This window comes from Aulonocara sp. 'chitande type north' Nkhata Bay, unplaced genomic scaffold (genome assembly GCF_057382095.1).
Source record: "Aulonocara sp. 'chitande type north' Nkhata Bay isolate Kocher_YH1m ecotype deep benthic unplaced genomic scaffold, A_spYH_male_GT1.1 unmapped_scaffold_2, whole genome shotgun sequence".
Classification (NCBI taxonomy): Eukaryota; Metazoa; Chordata; class Actinopteri; order Cichliformes; family Cichlidae; genus Aulonocara; species Aulonocara sp. 'chitande type north' Nkhata Bay.
This window is the reverse complement of record NW_028234334.1, coordinates 1611911-1638550: the sequence shown is the minus strand read 5'-3', so window position 1 is coordinate 1638550 and position 26640 is coordinate 1611911. Positions and strand designations below refer to the sequence as shown.

Genomic DNA, 26640 nt, shown 5'->3' with positions numbered 1-26640 from the left:
CACACACACACACATACACTGCTGCTCACTGCCCTTTTGTCATGTAGGAGTCTTGGATTTAAACGTACAAAAAATCCCTTCATGGTCACTAAAATATGTTGGAAAGACTACAGCTTTTACATCATAATGTGTTGTTTTAACATACACATGATCAATTAATGTGCCCTTCTCCGTGGTGGGCTGTGTTACATGTTGAATGAATCCTTTGTCTGTGACAAACTTGCAAATACTTGAAGATTTTAGAACATTGTCATTAAAATCTCCCATTACTACTACTGTATTACTTTTTTTATCTAGCCAATCAAGTAACTTTCCTAGGTTTTGTTTAAACAGTGCCATGGTATAAGAAGGAGGCCGATAAATAACTGCTATTAAAATGTTCCATGTACAATAGTTGCAAAGTAAACATTCTAAATTGGCATCTGGTATAGCTATAATTTCAGATGTCAAACTGTCTGCAGTATACATGCCAACGCCACCATGCTGTTGGCTTTGTATTTCAATAAATGTTGGGTTACTTCTAGTGTAAGATGCACTTCGTGGATTATGCTGAAACCCATAACCGTCAATTTTTACAGTGTCTAATGAAGAATCGGCAGACATCCATGTCTCTGTAACAGCAATACAGTTAGGCTGCAAATGCTGTGTGCACAATACCAGATCAGCTACATGTAGAGTTAAATTCTGCACATTCATTAACACTACTGTGAAATCGTGTGTCTTAGTACATGCTGTATTTTCAGACAAAAATTGGGGCATTCTTTCGATTACATCCTTTACACCACCTTTAGAGTAAATAGCTTTTTCATTGAAATCTTGAATTATTAAACCTGACAAACTCCTAACACGACTTAAGGCAACATATGCCTGTCCTGGAGCAAACACATTTTTAAGAGACACTACTGCATCATCAACAGTAACTCCTTGTACCTTATGTACTGTACAAGCCCATGCAAGTTTCAGTGGAAACTGCCGCCGCAATCCACCTTTCTCAGTTACCTTTTCTTCTTCTGCTTCAATACCTGTAGAGCCTATTTCAAGTGCTGGGTAATACACACAGTTTTTCCTCCTTTGTGCACCTATATGATTGTCATCGAATTTTACGTAAATGGTTTTGGGAAGCTTCTTGTCCTCAGTAAGATAAACTATGTGTGTTACCGTACCACATACACCATTAACAAGACCATCCATTACATCTACATTTTTACACAACATTACGCGGGCACCTTTCCCCAAGAGAAGCTTTTCATTCAAACATGTGTTATATGTTTTGGCATGATGTCCAGTTTTTAACTCCAGTTTCCCTGTTTTCCTACTATTGACAAAATCCTGAGCAGGTATCTCAACATAATCAGGACACATCTTAAACAACTGCTGCATATTATGCTCATTTACTTGTTTGTTTGTTGGAAAAATGTGTAAAGCTGAGCTAACTTCACCAGTTTCACAATGCTTTAAGCTTTTAATGTCCTTTTCTAATAATGGAGCCCCTTTAATGTGAGTTCTTAACCTGTTTAATAATTCTGCAAACCCAACATCGCTCTGCCTTACTATTTTATTTAGTTCAACAACCCTAAATAGACTAGACCACAAGTTCATACCAACATCCTCAACATACAGGGGTTTTCCTTTTACTGGAGGCAACTGAAAAAAGTCTCCAACAGTAATAACACTAACATTTCCAAAAGGCGAAAAATCTCCAATTTGTTTAATCTGTCTTAATCTACCATGGATGTAAGCCATTAGTCTCTGATCAACCATGGAGATTTCATCAATTATCAGGATCTGCAGATCACAATATTTAGCACGTAGGCAATTTAACTTTTCCTCACCCAGAGGGGTGTAAGGTAAGCGGACATCTTTACCAATGCTAAATGTGTTGTGGATTGTTGTTGCATGTAAGTTATATGCAGCAATCCCAGTAGGCGCAGTTAATAAAACACAAACATTTTCAGGATGACGACACATTGGTGACAATAACCTTGCTGCTTCATAGTGAATTGCTTTAATCAAATGGCTTTTCCCTGTTCCTGCACCTCCAGTAATAAATACATGCAATGGATCTGGGTTTTTGCCTACTGTCTTATCCAAGCACCACTGCCTAATCTGATAAAAGACTGAAAGCTGTGTCTCATTTAGAGATCTAATTAAAGCCAAACCGTCTCTTCTGGGCATAATGTCATTTCTCTTTTCTAAATGTGAAACCTGTTGGCTGCACACAGCTAAATCTGGAATATTCTCATTGTCTTCTTCCCCTATTTGCTCTTTATCTTTCCATTCCTGCTCACACTCTAAACGCTCCAACTCCTGTTCTGGACAAAGCTCACACCAGGCATCTTCTGTTACACCATCCAAATCAATTGTATTTTGAACATTATCCAGTTTATCTGCGTTTATTTCAAACTTACGTCTATTTGCATCAACAACTGATTTCACTGAATGCAGAAATCCATCGCTAAACTTCACAACACCATTCTTGTAAAACTGTTCAAATGTTGTATAGTTTGAAGGCTTTAGTTCCTGATCTACACGATATGGCAAAAACAACTGCATAATACTCTGATAAAACAATTCAGTATTTTTAGTCTCTGAAAATCGTGCATAACGAACAACTGCAGGTTGTGACCGTGTTCTCTTAGTAACAAAACCACATCTATTGTTCAACTGTATTGGCTTAGTGGATTTTTCATTTTTACTCAAAACACGATATTCGGAGGCAAATGTGGCCATACACATATCATTAAAATCACTGCTTTTTGGTCTATTTGTATACCGGTCTACAATACTAGTCATCCACATGTCCTCTGCTGTTAAATCCTGTGATGTTGCTTTTTGTCTTAACACTTTTAAGGGCAAACTCATTTTAACTACATTGTCCCCTGTTGGCACAAACACAACTTTCCTAGAACATTCTTTTAGATGCATATTTGTTAGCCTATACACAGCCTCCTGAGCACTAACATCTCTGTTATGAAGGTATACGCTGCCTAATGACTTCAAAGCCTCCCTTGCACTAACATTTCCATCTTTATATGCTTCCTTCTGAGCATTACCTAACAACAAACCCATCTCTTTTTCAGATTTTGACATGTAAGAAATTATGTAAACACAGCAGGCATAAGCATCAATTACAAATTGAATATCCAAATTAGCATTGTAACATTTCAACAGTGGCTTACTGTATTGATTTATCCAAACCTCGTTTACCTGCCTTTTCAACACAACATGTGTATTTCGACTAAAGCATTTGTATGCCTCCTCAAAAGTTGCCTGATTCATACCTAAACTCTGAAACAAATGCTCCACACTTTCAAAACTCCTACTCTCATCTGAAAGAGCTTTCTTGATTGTTGTTAAGATATCACTTGCCTGCTTTCTTCTCATCTTAAAAGAGTCTTGCTGACGCTGACTTTCACAGGCACATTGTTGTAAATCATCTTCTCTCTTATCCACTTGACACTTGCATATTTGCTCGGAAATATCACTTTTCCTATGACATATAAATGTTCGACTGGATGGTGGCCTGGGAAAATTAAACCGGCAAACTGTGTTTTTTTTTTTGCAAGTTTTAGAATGCCGCTTTGAATGCTGTTGTACAGATGAGACAATGTCCAATAAAGTCTCATCTTGTGAAGGCAATTCACAAGTTACATATTCATCAATAAACTGAATCACCTCTTCATCTGTATTTTTATCAATCTGTGGAGCATTCTCAATCCAAAACAGACAGTGCACATGAGGTGAACCTCGCTGTTGAAATTCCACTCTGTAAAAGTAATCCTTAATTTTACCAATCGGATGCAATGGAGACATGAGTACCTCCTTCAAAAAACAATGCCACCGAAAGTCAAACATCCTTGCTGCAGTCACAGGATTTCGACGCAGCAGATCACACCTGTCTGCCCACTCTAACTGTTCAACTGTTTCTGTTCTACCTTGCTGTTTCAAAATACTATAAAGAAGATTTGTCCATCGCATGTCAGCTGACGAAAATGAACAAAACCAAGTGGGTATACCAAGCTGACGAACACAAGCTAAGAGGTCACGCTGTGCTGCCTGCCAAAAAGCTGGAGTACCTCTAATAGGTTTAAGAAAACGGTACCCATCATCAAACTCCAACAACTTCTTCAAAGACTCTTCATCTTTCAACAACTCATGGCTAACATTCTGATATGTACAATCACCTTTTCCTTTTCGCAATGCTATTGACACATTAGAGATAACCTGTTCAATCTCAGACATATACTGAGCAAAAAAGATATATTCAACATTTTGTGCAAACCTGCCATCAGCATGTAAAATCCGGTTATTAAAATAACGGGACAGTGTCAAACGCTTCTCTCTGTTTTCATGATATGTATTCACCCCCTTTGGAAATAACACTGGGAAACATTTGGCTTCATTTGCATGATCAGAAAGTAATTTTACAGGATTATTCCCTTCTGCTGGAGCTAGATTTAATATGTTAGTAAAATATTGATCTAGTGCTTCCTGACCAATATCAACAGGCATGAGACATGTGTCCTGAAACATACAGTGCTGCTGTCTGTCATGTAAAAGCTCGTCATCAACATTTGAAGATATAACACCGCTTACTGCATTTTTATCACTCTCCTCTTCCACAGCTTCCTCTTGATGCATACAAAACTGATTTTGCCAACTTTCATTGAATTCTACATCTTTATAATGCACATTTGACTCTTTTAAATATTGTAAAGCCTGTCTTATGTGGATAGTGTCAACAAACTGGTATTGATAGTGGCCTTTGTAAGTTAACTTGCGCTTTAGCTTTACTGGTAATAAAGATCCTTCCATGCTAGAACGGGGTAAGACATTGGTGGTTTCCACAATGTTTGCTGGTACACATGTCACTGGTCCATGTACTCCATTTTGTCCACCCTTAGGTAAGGCTAGCATTTTCATAAATGGTATATGTAAAGCTATTAAATGTTGTTCTAAGCTATTTAAACATGCCAATTCAGGTGGAATGGGATGAACTTCTAAATGGTTTTTTACAGACTCTGGAGGAACTTCATTTTTATTAATTTTATAATGGCATGTATAACAGATCCATAGTTTAGCTTTAACTGTCTCCAACCAGTGACATGGATTTGTACAATCTTTATTACATTTGTGTAAATAGTCTTCAGTTAAACATTTTTCTGCAATCAGTGCTGCAGTTTTAGTTTTGTTATAATAGTTTTTTTGACAATGTAACACCTGATGTCTAAATAACAACCTATGGCAGACACAGCAAACAAAATCTGGTCCATCTTTTATTTTATCTAAAAAATTTGTCATCACAAAATCAAACTGCTCTCCCTTTTCTTTCCTTTGCTGCCTTTTCAAGCTGACACCAGCAATAGCACGCCTTTTATATTCTAGATTTCCATGATACTTTTTAAAACTTACTGCTTTTAAATTTTGCCTATGCAACTCATTTAATTTGTATTTCCTTATACTGATTTCTTTTAGCTTTTCTTTATGAGATACATTTTGCTTGTATTTCCCGATGCTCATTTCTTTAACCTTTTCTCTATGAGATACATTTTGCTTGTATTTCCTGATGCTCATTTCTTTAACCTTTTCTTTATGAGATACATTTTGCTTGTATTTCCTGATGCTCATTTCTTTAACCTTTTCTTTATGAGATACATTTTGCTTGTATTTCCTGATGCTCATTTCTTTAACCTTTTCTTTGTGAGATACATTTTGCTCATATTTCCAGGTGCTTATTTCTTTTACCTTTTGCCTATGCAACAAATCTTTTTGATATTTTTTTATGCTCCTTGCCTTCACCTTTTCCTTATGTAATGCATTTACTTGGTATGCAATTTGATTTTTAAAATACTTTTTCTTTTTTGAATGCTTAGAAACCATATGTTTAGTTGATGAACTACATATATTTAATGTATCCTTCATTGCTTCTTTTGTTTTTCCTCTACACATGTGCTGTGGTGTAGATAAATTAGTCGCTCTGCATAAACCAAAACAACCCTCCTTATTAAAATGTTGCACACAAATTACTGGCACAAAATGACTATTTTCACATTTCAAGTATATCCCTTCATTTGTGGTATCTGTACTTGTGCAGCTATACTTGTGCCATTTATCTCCATTAAACATAAATATGTCCAATCCAAAAGCATTTGCTGCAGCCTGAAATTCTGTGTCAGTAGCAGGATTCCCAACATACTTCATTTGTGACTTTGAAATATACTCAGATATTGAAACATAATCTTTTACCACGAACTTCATGTGCTCTTCACCATTGTTTTCCATATACTTCAAAACAGCAAGCCTTATTTTTCTATGACTTTTCTCAGAACCACTGATTACTTCAGATAAAGCCCTAAAGAAACTATTGCTGTCCTCTATAACCTTATTTGTTTTACAAACAACACCTAAATGACCATAAACAGTGTGAACTTTGTTATCCTGCTTCTGAAAGTCAACATTAAATTTATAGCATAAACTTTGTGCAACTCCATTGGAAATGGGACTGAAGCTAAACTGACTTGCGTCATTCAAAACCTCACCATCAGCATGTGTATCTAACACTACTTCATCTGCACAAAATGTGTGATCCTGTGTTTTGTCAAAAAAAAAACTATCCTTACTCTTTAACCTAGTGCTGTATCCTTTGATAACAGATGCACTGATTTTGCAGTAGCCATAACAGGTCTGCAGTTGAGGCTTATGAACACAGACCACCGTCTCATAATGATTCCCATGACGATTTTCTAAATAGATTCCCTTTTCTGACAAAAGCTTGCCATTACAGCCATATTTTAGCCAACGCTCATCATGAAATGTAAATACATCAACTCCTAAACAATTAGCAGTTGCTTGGATTTCAACTTCTGTAGCCCAGCTGTTAACATTTCTCATTTTAGATTTCTGAATGTAGTCTGCAACTGTTGAATACTCTGATCTTAAAATATTTCTATATATTGCAGCATTCCTCTCCAACTCTTTCACAATGGCAAGTCTTATCTTGCGATGGTGCTTTTGTGTGCCAGTCACAACCTGAGAAATAGCTCTGAAGAAACAGTTCCCATCAGCCACTATACTTTCATTTTTGCATGGAACACCTAACAAACCAACACATGTAGACGCTGGTACACTAATTTTTTCAAACTCCACATTTAACTGTGTGCACAAAGCCTGACAAACCCACTCAGAAATGGGACTAAACACCAGCTTGTTGTTTGTCACTTCACTAACAAATTCAACATCTGAATTCACCTGAGACACATCATACTGTTTTAACTTCTTAGCTTCACTGTGACCCACTGAAATCTTGCGCTTTCTTGTTGCATCATTACATAATAACCCCAAATTATACTCAGAACAACTCAAGGTCTTTCCAGACATTTTGCAACTCTCTGCCTCTATTAAAGACTCCACGATGATAACATCACTGATGTTTGGTTCATTCTGGATTGAATCACAACTTGATTCTGGTGTAAAGGTTTTGCACGTTTTTTCACAACTGTCTTTGGGTGTGGCACTATCAGACACCATAAGGTACCTAACACAAACACCAGCTACTTCAAAAGGCTTTTGCTTCTGACTCAGGCCCGTTGCCAGCTGGCAGATGTGTCTGACCACATCTTCAAGTGACCTGAAGCACAAAACAACACTTCTTCCCTGCTCACTGACCAAACCCACAGCACTGCGTGCATGAGAATCAACTAGTGCATATTGTCCATTCTCAGAAATGACTGCACATGTACTGCCACACAATGTCAGAAGACATGTATTATACATGGCACAGATCTTTTGCAGCCCAGTCTGCAGGGTAGTGTAGACACCATTCTCAATGAGTTCCCCTTCAAGCACATCAACATCCCCACTGACAAAATCTCCATACTCAAACTCAAAGTTTTGCCCATCAATACAATACTTTTTAGGCAAATCAGGGACACACAACACACTGGATGAGTTGCTTATCATGTTGCCGTCTCTCAAATTGGTGTACAAAAGGTCACCTAAAACTACAACTCTGTCAAGAACTTTTGTCTCCCATGAAAAGACGCTATCAACTTTATGTTTTGCCAGGCTAACCAGACCTATAGCCATACACTGAACTCCTCCATATTTAAATCGATCATCAGCCTGGTGAAATGATCCTCTCACACTCTTTATAATGCAACAGCTATCCTCTGCTCCAACTCCCGTGACAGCATTAACAGTTTCAAGGTTGACAGAAGTGTTATCAACTTTAGCTGTAAGATTCGTGTCAACATCCCTGTCCACAAACACTGCACTGCTCTCCACGTCAACATCAACTTGACCTGCCTGCACAGAAATGCTGCTAACAGCATACCATTGTGCATCTAAAGACGTCTGTAAATTTCTGATGTGAAGCATCAGGTCGTCAAGGCATGTGTTAAAAACAGCCACAGCTGTGCCAATCTCAGATGCCAGCCCAGCTGCATTACGTGTGCCACAATCAACAACAACAAAATAATTCTTGTGATGAATGATGACACTAACTGCAGTGTGAAGATCCAACAGACACATGCCATCCCTCAACAGATGTTCCTGCAGCTTTTCATACAACACAGCTTCCCCTTCCGACAGCCCAAAATCTATGTAAACTGGCGGGCCAATATCAACTTTCCATCTTTGGCCAAACACAGTGTGCTGCCCAATCAGCCTGCAAACGCTATGCTTGCTGCCAATGTCCTGTCTTGCCTTAGCTATATACCTACCTAACTGGCACCCCTCTACACATATATCATCAACATCCTCTGGTTTCCATGTACACACTGGAGCTATCATATGCTTGATTGCAGCCACAACACTGCAGGCAATTAAGGCATTCACATCTGAAGTGGATGGTGCACATTGAACAGCAGTCCCAGCAACAATGGATGCTTGCAACTTCTCTGCACAAATGCAAACATTTGGGTTAGCATTGGACTTACCAGAGGTGATTCTTGGTGTGCGCCGCATGCGAAAACCCTTTTTTCTTGGCATCTACAATAAAAAGAGAAAAAAAATATATTAAACAAACATCCACACTCCAGCTCACATGTTAGTTTGCTCCAAGCATTTACACAAAGGTCAGTGTTTTGTAGTAGCTAATATGTCATTCTTCATAACAGAATTGTTGATATAGGTTACAAGCAAGTCTGGCGCTGAACAGAAATTGTCGCGCTATGCGCCTGTGTTTATTGTGCATAAATACTGAATTGTCCTGACACAATATTGCGTTTCGTTTCTTTTATTACCATGGTACATTAACAAAAACATATACTTTTATTCACAGGATAAAACTTTTTTTTTGTATCACTAATTGCGCAGTACGATTACAGCATACAATATTATTGTCACTGCTACATTTCTGTAATGAACCAGAAAATATTTCCACTACTAATTAATTACCGTTGAGCTTAAAGGTCCTATTAATAAATGGTTAACGAATGTGTATTTATGAAGACGATTTGTGAGACTGGTAAACTTATGATACGTACGATGGTCTTTCATTCTACACGGTGCATTTCAAGGTCCTGTACCCATCTGTCGGTAAACTAGACCTGGGCTTGTTAAAGTGACCTGAAGTTACTAAAAACTTCATGAGTGTATGCACTCACTCCAAGAACCGTATGATTATCAATTTGAGCGTGGTGAAAGTTGGGCTCTCGCTAACTCTTTTGTCCACTCTGTGTGCTCGTAAGGGTCTAACCCTTTCACTCTTTTGATTTTTTTCCTCGTATCTTTTCTTTGACTTTTCATCAAGTTTGTCTTTGTACGGAGCGGTATTATTCTCCTTCGTTTTTGTACATACCTCTTTTGGGGGGCAAAGTAAAAGCAAGAAGGTATTAGAACCGGAGAATGAACGTTTTGCGGTGCTGCAAATGCTTGCATTTGATGCATTGCTTTAATTGTTATGCCACTAGTGCCCGGCATGCAATGCATGAAAGTCATGTGGTCTGTCAATCTCTATTATGACTACGAACACTAAAGTAAGGGGGTGGAACATGACCTTCCAGTCATGTTCAAATCAAACCTGACCATTTTAAAACTTAAGACACTCATAAATATTGTCATTTACATTTGATTGCCTAAAGGCTTTATGAGATTCTCCACACTATTAACTTATACAAGTGATGTGGGGGGGGGGGGGGGGGGGTGAGTGCATTGAGATTAGAATCTCACCCCCCCTGCCATTGACTGAACAAACGACTGAATAGCCCACTGAACGACTACTTAACGACCCACTGAACAATACTGGAGAACATTTTTTAAACCTTCTCTTTCCACTTTTTGCTCTTAACAGGAAGCATCAAAAAACGTCAAAAAACCCTTGTTAAAACCTCAAGCATGTAAGGCTATAGTCAGCATTTTTAATAACTTACCTTGGTTCACACCAAATCCAGCTGTTCTGCTGAAAGTTCACAGCAAGCCTTCTGAAGTATCTGTACGTGATGTCCCTTAGGAAGTTTGATCTCCTAATACAAAAAAGATATTGTACAATTAAACATTATTGACATAAGATCAGAAAAAGGTCATTTTCAGACTGAAACAGAAATAAAGAAACCTTAACCCTAGCAATTAAAATTGTGACAAAGACAAAACCCCACCCATAAATGGCATGGTTTTTTTAATGACCAGTTATGCTCAGGTTAAAATCTATACCTGTGCACCTACCAAAAATAATTAAACATCAGATTCACAAGGCTAAAATAAATGTGAGACAATAACAAAATTTTCTCAATACCTGCATAATTAGCATGATGCAAATTTAACAACTCACAATGAACGCACAACAAATCACAGCTATGTGAAAAATTACAATTATCCTCTTACGCTCTATAGCCACCAGTACTGTGGCTCAAGAGTTATGCAAAAACCTCCATGCAAATATCACGTAGTATCCACAGAAGCCTTATAATTTTAGCTAAATGGTCATATAAACCATTTCTAAAACTACCAAAGACAGCAGAAACAAGCATGATTGAAATAGCAATTACTAAACTGCTTAAAATCTGCTAAACACACATAAACCAGCCAAAAATGTTCCACACTTCATGTATTTCATTATATTCATGTTGTGCTTTACTTGTAATAAGAAATCAGTGGCTAATTACCCGGCCTAGCTTTCACAGATTTCAGTCTTTCAAAAAAGACCACAAAATGGCTTAATGGCCCAAATTCACTAAAACAGAAAACCAAACCAAAGACTTTTCACCGGTAACCCTCCCACAAACAATAAAAAAATAACTTAAATACAAAGTAAATTCTGTTACTGAAATTTAAAATGTGGTTTTACACCAAAAATAAAATTCAATTTACAACAAATAAAACTTACCAAGAATTGCACAAGGGCAGGGTTTTTCAAAAATAATCTCTTGTGATGTTTGTTATAGTGGTCTAAAATAATGTCCTCGAATCCTCAGAATGTTAAAATCCAAAGCTCTCCTCTTCTCGTTTGCTAAAAGCAAAGTGGCTTACAAACCAGTGGCACAGGTATTTATTGAAATCATGAGGGACATTCAAAAAACTTCAAATGATCCAATCACAGAAGCCAACAGGGGAGGGACTGTCACAAAGTAACCAGTGAAGTTACAATGCAATAAACAGTACTCAACACCTTTTTTCCCTTGACTAGTTAAAACCTTTATTCAGCAGTACACTAATTTTCATAGCTGTTGTCCACACCCTTGGCTTTGCCAAAAGACACAATTCAATCTTTTGTCTCAGTCTAACCTTTTCAACAGTGTCACTTGCCCCCCCCCCCTTGCTTGCCCTTCACACATGAAAACAAAAGACATCAGTTGATAGTCTCTGCCACTAACTGTCTCACCACACCTAATTCTGAATTAACAATTAGTGGCTGACCGAATGGAGAATGTGTGGAGGGAGGGTGAAACTACATACACTGACATTAGACACAAACTTACAAAGTAAAACGGTAAACATGGAGATTAGGCATGACATGAACTAAACATAACCACGCAGACTTGACACATGAACTAGGGACACTGAGTACAGGGGGAGATGACACAAACAACTAAGAAACAGGACTAAACAGCAATCTAGAAATTAACTTGGTGAACTAAGCTAAGGCACAAATGAATACAAAAGATACAAAAAACTCAAACACTGGGTCACTCGACCCAGGACCATGACAGCATATAAAAGTAAGAAAGCTTAGCAAGTACCTGATGCTGTCAAATCATAAGAAATTAGCAGAAATATCGTAAAACCAAAACAGTCAAATGAAAAAGCTGCATAAGCCAAAGTTCCTTCAGAAGTACAGTATCAGAGAATGGTGAAAGTAAGGGGGTGGAACATGACCTTCCAGTCATGTTCAAATCAAACCTGACCATTTTAAAACTTAAGACACTCATAAATATTGTCATTTACATTTGATTGCCTAAAGGCTTTATGAGATTCTCCACACTATTAACTTATACAAGTGATGTGGGGGGGGGGGGGGTGGGGGGGGGGGGGTGAGTGCATTGAGATTAGAATCTCACCCCCCCTACCATTGACTGAACAAACGACTGAATAGCCCACTGAACGACTACTTAACAACCCACTGAACAATACTGGAGAACATTTTTTAAACCTTCTCTTTCCACTTTTTGCTCTTAACAGGAAGCATCAAAAAACGTCAAAAAACCCTTGTTAAAACCTCAAGCATGTAAGGCTATAGTCAGCATTTTTAATAACTTACCTTGGTTCACACCAAATCCAGCTGTTCTGCTGAAAGTTCACAGCAAGCCTTCTGAAGTATCTGTACGTGATGTCCCTTAGGAAGTTTGATCTCCTAATACAAAAAAGATATTGTACAATTAAACATTATTGACATAAGATCAGAAAAAGGTCATTTTCAGACTGAAACAGAAATAAAGAAACCTTAACCCTAGCAATTAAAATTGTGACAAAGACAAAACCCCACCCATAAATGGCATGGTTTTTTTAATGACCAGTTATGCTCAGGTTAAAATCTATACCTGTGCACCTACCAAAAATAATTAAACATCAGATTCACAAGGCTAAAATAAATGTGAGACAATAACAAAATTTTCTCAATACCTGCATAATTAGCATGATGCAAATTTAACAACTCACAATGAACGCACAACAAATCACAGCTATGTGAAAAATTACAATTATCCTCTTACGCTCTATAGCCACCAGTACTGTGGCTCAAGAGTTATGCAAAAACCTCCATGCAAATATCACGTAGTATCCACAGAAGCCTTATAATTTTAGCTAAATGGTCATATAAACCATTTCTAAAACTACCAAAGACAGCAGAAACAAGCATGATTGAAATAGCAATTACTAAACTGCTTAAAATCTGCTAAACACACATAAACCAGCCAAAAATGTTCCACACTTCATGTATTTCATTATATTCATGTTGTGCTTTACTTGTAATAAGAAATCAGTGGCTAATTACCCGGCCTAGCTTTCACAGATTTCAGTCTTTCAAAAAAGACCACAAAATGGCTTAATGGCCCAAATTCACTAAAACAGAAAACCAAACCAAAGACTTTTCACCGGTAACCCTCCCACAAACAATAAAAAAATAACTTAAATACAAAGTAAATTCTGTTACTGAAATTTAAAATGTGGTTTTACACCAAAAATAAAATTCAATTTACAACAAATAAAACTTACCAAGAATTGCACAAGGGCAGGGTTTTTCAAAAATAATCTCTTGTGATGTTTGTTATAGTGGTCTAAAATAATGTCCTCGAATCCTCAGAATGTTAAAATCCAAAGCTCTCCTCTTCTCGTTTGCTAAAAGCAAAGTGGCTTACAAACCAGTGGCACAGGTATTTATTGAAATCATGAGGGACATTCAAAAAACTTCAAATGATCCAATCACAGAAGCCAACAGGGGAGGGACTGTCACAAAGTAACCAGTGAAGTTACAATGCAATAAACAGTACTCAACACCTTTTTTCCCTTGAGTAGTTAAAACCTTTATTCAGCAGTACACTAATTTTCATAGCTGTTGTCCACACCCTTGGCTTTGCCAAAAGACACAATTCAATCTTTTGTCTCAGTCTAACCTTTTCAACAGTGTCACTTGCCCCCCCTTGCTTGCCCTTCACACATGAAAACAAAAGACAGCCATTGATAGTCTCTGCCACCAACTGTCTCACCACACCTAATTCTGAATTAACAATTACCCAAAGTGACCTAAAACTTTTGGGTCACTTTAGGTCACAGTCCCAGTGGGTGACAGCATATAAAAGTAAGAAAGCTTAGCAAGTACCTGATGCTGTCAAATCATAAGAAATTAGCAGAAATATCGTAAAACCAAAACAGTCAAATGAAAAAGCAGCATAAGCCAAAGTTCCTTCAGAAGTACAGTATCAGAGAATGGTGAAAGACTGTTGGAATAATTGGCAGTGGATTTTATCGTGTGGTCTCTGTGTTTTTCTGTCAGTTAATCAGGCTGAATCTGCCAAACTGCTAGATCATTGAAAGGCCCACAACGAATAGACACAACGAAGGTTAAATCAATTTGGTAGCAAAAGACTGTTATTTAGCATCTTCATTGATGTCAATGACAAACAAAGAAGAATAGTTCATTCTGGTGAAAAACCAGCACGAGTTATCTACACAAATCTTCCATAGCTCTAAGGATTAACGGCAAGTCTTGTTCCTTACTGTTCATATTGAGCTTCTGTTTAATACATTGGCAGTGCAATAGCATAGTGTTTAGGTTTATATCAACAAAATACAGGAATCTTAATAGAACAACTAGAGAATGAGAAGAATACATAAATATGAAAAAATATATTTCAGCTTCTCCTCTCTGTTGTGTTGCAACATAGCCATTCGACATGGAAAATGAAGTAGCTTTCAAGAAAGAGAAAGCTTGAAAAACTTACAAACACTGACAATCAACTAGTGTACAGCTTTCAAGTGTAATTTATACATTTTAATAGTAATGTCTTTAAAACTATCAGTGACATTGAAAGGAGTTATTAGTTATTATCAAAACATCAAATTGTTCATAAAACATAAGTTCGCTTTTTTTTATTTTAAAGCCAAAATGACACCAGTGACACCACTAGTGTTTTATAAATCTTGATTCATAAACAATTATGTTAGAAACTTATTTCCTATTCACAATACTTGTTATTATTAAACATTTAATGTGAAAAAGTTTCATCCTCCTCTTAGTCTTCATACATCTCTTTTTTTTAAACTTGTAGAGTTGTAGAATTTAAACTAATAACACATATACCATAAGGATGAATAAACAGTCAAAGAAAACCAAAATTTAAAACAGGAACATTTATTATAAAATATTTACACATCTGTCACAACTCTTTGTCTGTCTGACTGGAGTCCTCTGTCACATATGTACAAAACAAACCAAAACAATATTTTTCACAGTTGAGTATTCACAGTATTTATAAAGCAATTGTAAAAGAATTGAGTAGTTAAAATCTTTATTCAGCAGTACACTAATTTCCATAGCTGTTGTCCACACCCTTGGCCTTGCCAAAAGATGGCCTTGCCAAAAGAAACCAAGGTGAGACTCAGTCTCACCTTGGTTTCACAGCCTTACAACTTATTCATTCAACAGTGTGACCTCAAGTTTGCCCCCCCCCCCCCGCTTCCCCTTCACACATGAAAACAAAAGACAGCCATTGATAGTCTTTACCACTAACTGTCTCACCACACCTATTTCTGAATTAAAAATTACCCAAAGTGACCTAAAACATGCCACTTTGGGTCAAATGTGAAAAAATATATTAATCTAAGAAAACTTAGCATTATTATAAAACATCTGTCACAAGTCTTCGTCTGTCTGAGTGGTGGCCTCTGTCACATCTGAACAAAACAAAAACAAATAATATTTTTTGACAGTTAGTATTTATAAACAACTTTAACAAATATACATGGGTAAAACAGACATTTGCATATATCTAATCCTTATAAAATCACAAATGAAGAAAACAAAACATGATACTAATCATGGATTTAATATTTTCTCCAAATGATTTATCATAAACTAAAATAAATAATTCGCATTCATGTTTATTTGTATGTAGACAGTCGTTCAATAGTAATTCATAGAGTATTTTTTCTAAGTCCCATTTCTTAAAATAAGACACTGAAGCCAACATTCACTGTTTATACCATCCAAACAATACATTAAGACTTACCATCACGTGCGAATGTAATCGAAGCTTGCAATGCATCCAGCTCCTGGGCAGTGTTATTCAGCATTTCTTTTTCAGCATCCAGCTGTTCTTTTAAAACAGAAATCTTTCTTTCGGCTGCACGCCTGAGCCGCACCTGCCGAACCAAGAGGTCCATTGCCTTGGCATGAAGTTGCAAGCACCTTGTATATAGATCCTCTCTGCTGACCCCTGGGTCCAAGCAGGCATACTGAAATTACAAAATATTTTGGATCATAACAAAATTAGAAAACAGTTATTCGCTTCAATCTATGCTGCCGCTACAATGTAATGTTTGTAGTGCCAGATCACAACAACAGCTGTATAAAAGTCTCAGCTTAACCTTGTGCCATCCTTTAAAAAACTTACGTTGATCACCCTGGGGACCCAAAAAGGCCCCAGTATGGCACAAGGGTTAACAGTGACTTATATGAAAGAGCAAACAAACAAACAAACAAACACAAGAAACACTAAACACAGCATCCTTCCCAGCTCTGTAACAGGTAATGTAGCGTAAAAACTAATTTTTCTACACTATAAATAAAATTTAAGAAATATTTGTTACTTACAGTTGATAGTTGAAATTCTTGACGCAATGATTCAACTTCAGGATCATTAATCCCAGCAAACTTCGTTGGGGAAGCATATGCCATTCTCTATTTATGATAAAGTATGAGGTTAATTAGTTACATTTTACACAACATTCAAACAATATACAAACATGAGAGCATCAAAGAGACTTTACTTACACATAAACATGTAGTTAGTTCACAATAATGATCAGTAATGCAATTACATTCATTCAAAAAACACAAAACATATATATAAATGGTAAATGGCCTGTATTTCTATATCGCTTTACTAGTCCCTAAGGACCCCAAAGCGCTTTACACATCCAGAATGAAGGTGTAAATTAGTCAATGTATGACATTAAGATAATGCTCACCAACTCTTGCTGTCTGCTGCTCAAATTTGCTTAAAGAAAAGGATTGAACGCACAACAAATCACAGCTATGTGAAAAATTACAATTATCCTCTTACGCTCTATAGCCACCAGTACTGTGGCTCAAGAGTTATGCAAAAACCTCCATGCAAATATCACGTAGTATCCACAGAAGCCTTATAATTTTAGCTAAATGGTCATATAAACCATTTCTAAAACTACCAAAGACAGCAGAAACAAGCATGATTGAAATAGCAGTTACTAAACTGCTTAAAATCTGCTAAACACACATAAACCAGCCAAAAATGTTCCACACTTCATGTATTTCATTATATTCATGTTGTGCTTTACTTGTAATAAGAAATCAGTGGCTAATTACCCGGCCTAGCTTTCACAGATTTCAGTCTTTCAAAAAAGACCACAAAATGGCTTAATGGCCCAAATTCACTAAAACAGAAAACCAAACCAAAGACTTTTCACCGGTAACCCTCCCACAAACAATAAAAAAATAACTTAAATACAAAGTAAATTCTGTTACTGAAATTTAAAATGTGGTTTTACACCAAAAATAAAATTCAATTTACAACAAATAAAACTTACCAAGAATTGCACAAGGGCAGGGTTTTTCAAAAATAATCTCTTGTGATGTTTGTTATAGTGGTCTAAAATAATGTCCTCGAATCCTCAGAATGTTAAAATCCAAAGCTCTCCTCTTCTCGTTTGCTAAAAGCAAAGTGGCTTACAAACCAGTGGCACAGGTATTTATTGAAATCATGAGGGACATTCAAAAAACTTCAAATGATCTTTTGTCTCAGTCTAACCTTTTCAACAGTGTCACTTGCCCCCCCCCCCCCTTGCTTGCCCTTCACACATGAAAACAAAAGACAGCCATTGATAGTCTCTGCCACCAACTGTCTCACCACACCTAATTCTGAATTAACAATTACCCAAAGTGACCTAAAACTTTTGGGTCACTTTAGGTCACAGTCCCAGTGGGTGACAGCATATAAAAGTAAGAAAGCTTAGCAAGTACCTGATGCTGTCAAATCATAAGAAATTAGCAGAAATATCGTAAAACCAAAACAGTCAAATGAAAAAGCAGCATAAGCCAAAGTTCCTTCAGAAGTACAGTATCAGAGAATGGTGAAAGACTGTTGGAATAATTGGCAGTGGATTTTATCGTGTGGTCTCTGTGTTTTTCTGTCAGTTAATCAGGCTGAATCTGCCAAACTGCTAGATCATTGAAAGGCCCACAACGAATAGACACAACGAAGGTTAAATCAATTTGGTAGCAAAAGACTGTTATTTAGCATCTTCATTGATGTCAATGACAAACAAAGAAGAATAGTTCATTCTGGTGAAAAACCAGCACGAGTTATCTACACAAATCTTCCATAGCTCTAAGGATTAACGGCAAGTCTTGTTCCTTACTGTTCATATTGAGCTTCTGTTTAATACATTGGCAGTGCAATAGCATAGTGTTTAGGTTTATATCAACAAAATACAGGAATCTTAATAGAACAACTAGAGAATGAGAAGAATACATAAATATGAAAAAATATATTTCAGCTTCTCCTCTCTGTTGTGTTGCAACATAGCCATTCGACATGGAAAATGAAGTAGCTTTCAAGAAAGAGAAAGCTTGAAAAACTTACAAACACTGACAATCAACTAGTGTACAGCTTTCAAGTGTAATTTATACATTTTAATAGTAATGTCTTTAAAACTATCAGTGACATTGAAAGGAGTTATTAGTTATTATCAAAACATCAAATTGTTCATAAAACATAAGTTCGCTTTTTTTTATTTTAAAGCCAAAATGACACCAGTGACACCACTAGTGTTTTATAAATCTTGATTCATAAACAATTATGTTAGAAACTTATTTCCTATTCACAATACTTGTTATTATTAAACATTTAATGTGAAAAAGTTTCATCCTCCTCTTAGTCTTCATACATCTCTTTTTTTTAAACTTGTAGAGTTGTAGAATTTAAACTAATAACACATATACCATAAGGATGAATAAACAGTCAAAGAAAACCAAAATTTAAAACAGGAACATTTATTATAAAATATTTACACATCTGTCACAACTCTTTGTCTGTCTGACTGGAGTCCTCTGTCACATATGTACAAAACAAACCAAAACAATATTTTTCACAGTTGAGTATTCACAGTATTTATAAAGCAATTGTAAAAGAATTGAGTAGTTAAAATCTTTATTCAGCAGTACACTAATTTCCATAGCTGTTGTCCACACCCTTGGCCTTGCCAAAAGATGGCCTTGCCAAAAGAAACCAAGGTGAGACTCAGTCTCACCTTGGTTTCACAGCCTTACAACTTATTCATTCAACAGTGTGACCTCAAGTTTGCCCCCCCCCCCCCCCCCCCCCGCTTCCCCTTCACACATGAAAACAAAAGACAGCCATTGATAGTCTTTACCACTAACTGTCTCACCACACCTATTTCTGAATTAAAAATTACCCAAAGTGACCTAAAACATGCCACTTTGGGTCAAATGTGAAAAAATATATTAATCTAAGAAAACTTAGCATTATTATAAAACATCTGTCACAAGTCTTCGTCTGTCTGAGTGGTGGCCTCTGTCACATCTGAACAAAACAAAAACAAATAATATTTTTTGACAGTTAGTATTTATAAACAACTTTAACAAATATACATGGGTAAAACAGACATTTGCATATATCTAATCCTTATAAAATCACAAATGAAGAAAACAAAACATGATACTAATCATGGATTTAATATTTTCTCCAAATGATTTATCATAAACTAAAATAAATAATTCGCATTCATGTTTATTTGTATGTAGACAGTCGTTCAATAGTAATTCATAGAGTATTTTTTCTAAGTCCCATTTCTTAAAATAAGACACTGAAGCCAACATTCACTGTTTATACCATCCAAACAATACATTAAGACTTACCATCACGTGCGAATGTAATCGAAGCTTGCAATGCATCCAGCTCCTGGGCAGTGTTATTCAGCATTTCTTTTTCAGCATCCAGCTGTTCTTTTAAAACAGAAATCTTTCTTTCGGCTGCACGCCTGAGCCGCACCTGCCGAACCAAGAGGTCCATTGCCTTGGCATGAAGTTGCAAGCACCTTGTATATAGATCCTCTCTGCTGACCCCTGGGTCCAAGCAGGCATACTGAAATTACAAAATATTTTGGATCATAACAAAATTAGAAAACAGTTATTCGCTTCAATCTATGCTGCCGCTACAATGTAATGTTTGTAGTGCCAGATCACAACAACAGCTGTATAAAAGTCTCAGCTTAACCTTGTGCCATCCTTTAAAAAACTTACGTTGATCACCCTGGGGACCCAAAAAGGCCCCAGTATGGCACAAGGGTTAACAGTGACTTATATGAAAGAGCAAACAAACAAACAAACAAACACAAGAAACACTAAACACAGCATCCTTCCCAGCTCTGTAACAGGTAATGTAGCGTAAAAACAAATTTTTCTACACTATAAATAAAATTTAAGAAATATTTGTTACTTACAGTTGATAGTTGAAATTCTTGACGCAATGATTCAACTTCAGGATCATTAATCCCAGCAAACTTCGTTGGGGAAGCATATGCCATTCTCTATTTATGATAAAGTATGAGGTTAATTAGTTACATTTTACACAACATTCAAACAATATACAAACATGAGAGCATCAAAGAGACTTTACTTACACATAAACATGTAGTTAGTTCACAATAATGATCAGTAATGCAATTACATTCATTCAAAAAACACAAAACATATATATAAATGGTAAATGGCCTGTATTTCTATATCGCTTTACTAGTCCCTAAGGACCCCAAAGCGCTTTACACATCCAGAATGAAGGTGTAAATTAGTCAATGTATGACATTAAGATAATGCTCACCAACTCTTGCTGTCTGCTGCTCAAATTTGCTTAAAGAAAAGGATTGAACGCACAACAAATCACAGCTATGTGAAAAATTACAATTATCCTCTTACGCTCTATAGCCACCAGTACTGTGGCTCAAGAGTTATGCAAAAACCTCCATGCAAATATCACGTAGTATCCACAGAAGCCTTATAATTTTAGCTAAATGGTCATATAAACCATTTCTAAAACTACCAAAGACAGCAGAAACAAGCATGATTGAAATAGCAGTTACTAAACTGCTTAAAATCTGCTAAACACACATAAACCAGCCAAAAATGTTCCACACTTCATGTATTTCATTATATTCATGTTGTGCTTTACTTGTAATAAGAAATCAGTGGCTAATTACCCGGCCTAGCTTTCACAGATTTCAGTCTTTCAAAAAAGACCACAAAATGGCTTAATGGCCCAAATTCACTAAAACAGAAAACCAAACCAAAGACTTTTCACCGGTACCCCTCCCACAAACAATAAAAAAATAACTTAAATACAAAGTAAATTCTGTTACTGAAATTTAAAATGTGGTTTTACACCAAAAATAAAATTCAATTTACAACAAATAAAACTTACCAAGAATTGCACAAGGGCAGGGTTTTTCAAAAATAATATCTTGTGATGTTTGTTATAGTGGTCTAAAATAATGTCCTCGAATCCTCAGAATGTTAAAATCCAAAGCTCTCCTCTTCTCGTTTGCTAAAAGCAAAGTGGCTTACAAACCAGTGGCACAGGTATTTATTGAAATCATGAGGGACATTCAAAAAACTTCAAATGATCTTTTGTCTCAGTCTAACCTTTTCAACAGTGTCACTTGCCCCCCCCCCCCCTTGCTTGCCCTTCACACATGAAAACAAAAGACAGCCATTGATAGTCTCTGCCACCAACTGTCTCACCACACCTAATTCTGAATTAACAATTACCCAAAGTGACCTAAAACTTTTGGGTCACTTTAGGTCACAGTCCCAGTGGGTGACAGCATATAAAAGTAAGAAAGCTTAGCAAGTACCTGATGCTGTCAAATCATAAGAAATTAGCAGAAATATCGTAAAACCAAAACAGTCAAATGAAAAAGCAGCATAAGCCAAAGTTCCTTCAGAAGTACAGTATCAGAGAATGGTGAAAGACTGTTGGAATAATTGGCAGTGGATTTTATCGTGTGGTCTCTGTGTTTTTCTGTCAGTTAATCAGGCTGAATCTGCCAAACTGCTAGATCATTGAAAGGCCCACAACGAATAGACACAACGAAGGTTAAATCAATTTGGTAGCAAAAGACTGTTATTTAGCATCTTCATTGATGTCAATGACAAACAAAGAAGAATAGTTCATTCTGGTGAAAAACCAGCACGAGTTATCTACACAAATCTTCCATAGCTCTAAGGATTAACGGCAAGTCTTGTTCCTTACTGTTCATATTGAGCTTCTGTTTAATACATTGGCAGTGCAATAGCATAGTGTTTAGGTTTATATCAACAAAATACAGGAATCTTAATAGAACAACTAGAGAATGAGAAGAATACATAAATATGAAAAAATATATTTCAGCTTCTCCTCTCTGTTGTGTTGCAACATAGCCATTCGACATGGAAAATGAAGTAGCTTTCAAGAAAGAGAAAGCTTGAAAAACTTACAAACACTGACAATCAACTAGTGTACAGCTTTCAAGTGTAATTTATACATTTTAATAGTAATGTCTTTAAAACTATCAGTGACATTGAAAGGAGTTATTAGTTATTATCAAAACATCAAATTGTTCATAAAACATAAGTTCGCTTTTTTTTATTTTAAAGCCAAAATGACACCAGTGACACCACTAGTGTTTTATAAATCTTGATTCATAAACAATTATGTTAGAAACTTATTTCCTATTCACAATACTTGTTATTATTAAACATTTAATGTGAAAAAGTTTCATCCTCCTCTTAGTCTTCATACATCTCTTTTTTTTAAACTTGTAGAGTTGTAGAATTTAAACTAATAACACATATACCATAAGGATGAATAAACAGTCAAAGAAAACCAAAATTTAAAACAGGAACATTTATTATAAAATATTTACACATCTGTCACAACTCTTTGTCTGTCTGACTGGAGTCCTCTGTCACATATGTACAAAACAAACCAAAACAATATTTTTCACAGTTGAGTATTCACAGTATTTATAAAGCAATTGTAAAAGAATTGAGTAGTTAAAATCTTTATTCAGCAGTACACTAATTTCCATAGCTGTTGTCCACACCCTTGGCCTTGCCAAAAGATGGCCTTGCCAAAAGAAACCAAGGTGAGACTCAGTCTCACCTTGGTTTCACAGCCTTACAACTTATTCATTCAACAGTGTGACCTCAAGTTTGCCCCCCCCCCCCCCCCCCGCTTCCCCTTCACACATGAAAACAAAAGACAGCCATTGATAGTCTTTACCACTAACTGTCTCACCACACCTATTTCTGAATTAAAAATTACCCAAAGTGACCTAAAACATGCCACTTTGGGTCAAATGTGAAAAAATATATTAATCTAAGAAAACTTAGCATTATTATAAAACATCTGTCACAAGTCTTCGTCTGTCTGAGTGGTGGCCTCTGTCACATCTGAACAAAACAAAAACAAATAATATTTTTTGACAGTTAGTATTTATAAACAACTTTAACAAATATACATGGGTAAAACAGACATTTGCATATATCTAATCCTTATAAAATCACAAATGAAGAAAACAAAACATGATACTAATCATGGATTTAATATTTTCTCCAAATGATTTATCATAAACTAAAATAAATAATTCGCATTCATGTTTATTTGTATGTAGACAGTCGTTCAATAGTAATTCATAGAGTATTTTTTCTAAGTCCCATTTCTTAAAATAAGACACTGAAGCCAACATTCACTGTTTATACCATCCAAACAATACATTAAGACTTACCATCACGTGCGAATGTAATCGAAGCTTGCAATGCATCCAGCTCCTGGGCAGTGTTATTCAGCATTTCTTTTTCAGCATCCAGCTGTTCTTTTAAAACAGAAATCTTTCTTTCGGCTGCACGCCTGAGCCGCACCTGCCGAACCAAGAGGTCCATTGCCTTGGCATGAAGTTGCAAGCACCTTGTATATAGATCCTCTCTGCTGACCCCTGGGTCCAAGCAGGCATACTGAAATTACAAAATATTTTGGATCATAACAAAATTAGAAAACAGTTATTCGCTTCAATCTATGCTGCCGCTACAATGTAATGTTTGTAGTGCCAGATCACAACAACAGCTGTATAAAAGTCTCAGCTTAACCTTGTGCCATCCTTTAAAAAACTTACGTTGATCACCCTGGGGACCCAAAAAGGCCCCAGTATGGCACAAGGGTTAACAGTGACTTATATGAAAGAGCAAACAAACAAACAAACAAACACAAGAAACACTAAACACAGCATCCTGCCCAGCTCTGTAACAGGTAATGTAGCGTAAAAACAAATTTTTCTACACTATAAATAAAATTTAAGAAATATTTGTTACTTACAGTTGATAGTTGAAATTCTTGACGCAATGATTCAACTTCAGGATCATTAATCCCAGCAAACTTCGTTGGGGAAGCATATGCCATTCTCTATTTATGATAAAGTATGAGGTTAATTAGTTACATTTTACACAACATTCAAACAATATACAAACATGAGAGCATCAAAGAGACTTTACTTACACATAAACATGTAGTTAGTTCACAATAATGATCAGTAATGCAATTACATTCATTCAAAAAACACAAAACATATATATAAATGGTAAATGGCCTGTATTTCTATATCGCTTTACTAGTCCCTAAGGACCCCAAAGCGCTTTACACATCCAGAATGAAGGTGTAAATTAGTCAATGTATGACATTAAGATAATGCTCACCAACTCTTGCTGTCTGCTGCTCAAATTTGCTTAAAGAAAAGGATTGAACGCACAACAAATCACAGCTATGTGAAAAATTACAATTATCCTCTTACGCTCTATAGCCACCAGTACTGTGGCTCAAGAGTTATGCAAAAACCTCCATGCAAATATCACGTAGTATCCACAGAAGCCTTATAATTTTAGCTAAATGGTCATATAAACCATTTCTAAAACTACCAAAGACAGCAGAAACAAGCATGATTGAAATAGCAGTTACCAAACTGCTTAAAATCTGCTAAACACACATAAACCAGCCAAAAATGTTCCACACTTCATGTATTTCATTATATTCATGTTGTGCTTTACTTGTAATAAGAAATCAGTGGCTAATTACCCGGCCTAGCTTTCACAGATTTCAGTCTTTCAAAAAAGACCACAAAATGGCTTAATGGCCCAAATTCACTAAAACAGAAAACCAAACCAAAGACTTTTCACCGGTACCCCTCCCACAAACAATAAAAAAATAACTTAAATACAAAGTAAATTCTGTTACTGAAATTTAAAATGTGGTTTTACACCAAAAATAAAATTCAATTTACAACAAATAAAACTTACCAAGAATTGCACAAGGGCAGGGTTTTTCAAAAATAATCTCTTGTGATGTTTGTTATAGTGGTCTAAAATAATGTCCTCGAATCCTCAGAATGTTAAAATCCAAAGCTCTCCTCTTCTCGTTTGCTAAAAGCAAAGTGGCTTACAAACCAGTGGCACAGGTATTTATTGAAATCATGAGGGACATTCAAAAAACTTCAAATGATCTTTTGTCTCAGTCTAACCTTTTCAACAGTGTCACTTGCCCCCCCCGTTCAGGGAAACGGGGTTGTCATGGTGGCACGTGGAGTTTCAATCACTCGCCAAAAAGCAGTAATCTGCTGTCACTCAAAATCAAAATGTCCAATATGTCCCAAAGGTCGCAGGCGTGATGAGACTCGAGCTCGGAAATGTTTGTTATGCCATTTGTCAGTAATGGTTAGAGTGCCACCTAGTGGAACGACTATAATCATGATTGAATGAGATGAAATGTTAGCTGGTGGTTGAATGCATGAATTCCATCAATGTGACATGAGATCGGAGGTGCTGGTTGTAGGTGTTGGGCGTAGCTCGACGCGATGGGGTGCGAGGGACCTCATAACGCTGCTTGCAGCTTTAATTATTATTATTATTATTATTATTATTATTATTCAGGCGAAACAAGGGCCTTTTTGAGGGCCTAAACATGCTCAAAAACTCATGAAATTTTGCACACATGCCAGGTCTGGTGAAAAATTTTGTATTTTAATGGTTTTACATATGAGCACTGGGAAATGGCTCTACAGCGCCACCTATGCCTTGTTAAATGCAGCCCTACGACCACATCGTTTCAGCTACATGTATGAAATTTGGCACACATGTGTATCATGCCAAGACGAACAAAAAAGTCTGTGGGCCCATTGACGCAAACCCAACAGGAAGTCCGCCATTTGGAAGAGAAGGTGACATTTTGGCTCTAATTTTGCCATTTCCATGCCTCGAACTTTTGCGAACTCCTCCTTGGGGTTTCATTTCATAACCTTCAAATTTGGACAGTGTCAATTACACCCTTGTGCCATGTTAAATTGCGGAGCTTTTGAGTTTTCACAATACTATGAGGCCGTGGCGCCATGGCGAATTTCGATGACTCGCCA

The 26640-nt window shown here is 36.4% G+C and overlaps 1 protein-coding gene and 3 long non-coding RNA genes across 4 annotated transcripts; all 4 read right to left on the bottom strand.

Moving 5' to 3' along the window:
- Positions 1 to 4145: 4145 nt before the first annotated feature.
- Positions 4146 to 8964, bottom strand: LOC147300762 (uncharacterized). Its single transcript, XM_086284819.1, has 5 exons — positions 8937 to 8964; positions 8212 to 8837; positions 5517 to 8145; positions 4597 to 5411; positions 4146 to 4202 (listed from the first exon to the last, which is right to left on the bottom strand). The coding sequence occupies exons 1-5, from the start codon at positions 8962 to 8964 to the stop codon at positions 4146 to 4148; spliced, it is 4155 nt and encodes a 1384-aa protein (XP_086140945.1).
- Positions 8965 to 15616: 6652 nt separating this feature from the next.
- Positions 15617 to 16999, bottom strand: LOC147300761 (uncharacterized). The gene is made up of 3 exons (XR_015127504.1): positions 16745 to 16999; positions 16161 to 16386; positions 15617 to 15825 (listed from the first exon to the last, which is right to left on the bottom strand). It is a non-coding gene; the product is annotated as an uncharacterized LOC147300761 (long non-coding RNA).
- A 2525-nt stretch (positions 17000 to 19524) lies between these two features.
- LOC147300760 (uncharacterized) lies at positions 19525 to 21867 on the bottom strand. The gene is made up of 3 exons (XR_015127503.1): positions 20653 to 21867; positions 20069 to 20294; positions 19525 to 19733 (listed from the first exon to the last, which is right to left on the bottom strand). It is a non-coding gene; the product is annotated as an uncharacterized LOC147300760 (long non-coding RNA).
- A 1562-nt stretch (positions 21868 to 23429) lies between these two features.
- Positions 23430 to 25091, bottom strand: LOC147300759 (uncharacterized). Its single transcript, XR_015127510.1, has 3 exons — positions 24558 to 25091; positions 23974 to 24199; positions 23430 to 23638 (listed from the first exon to the last, which is right to left on the bottom strand). It is a non-coding gene; the product is annotated as an uncharacterized LOC147300759 (long non-coding RNA).
- Positions 25092 to 26640: the final 1549 nt, after the last annotated feature.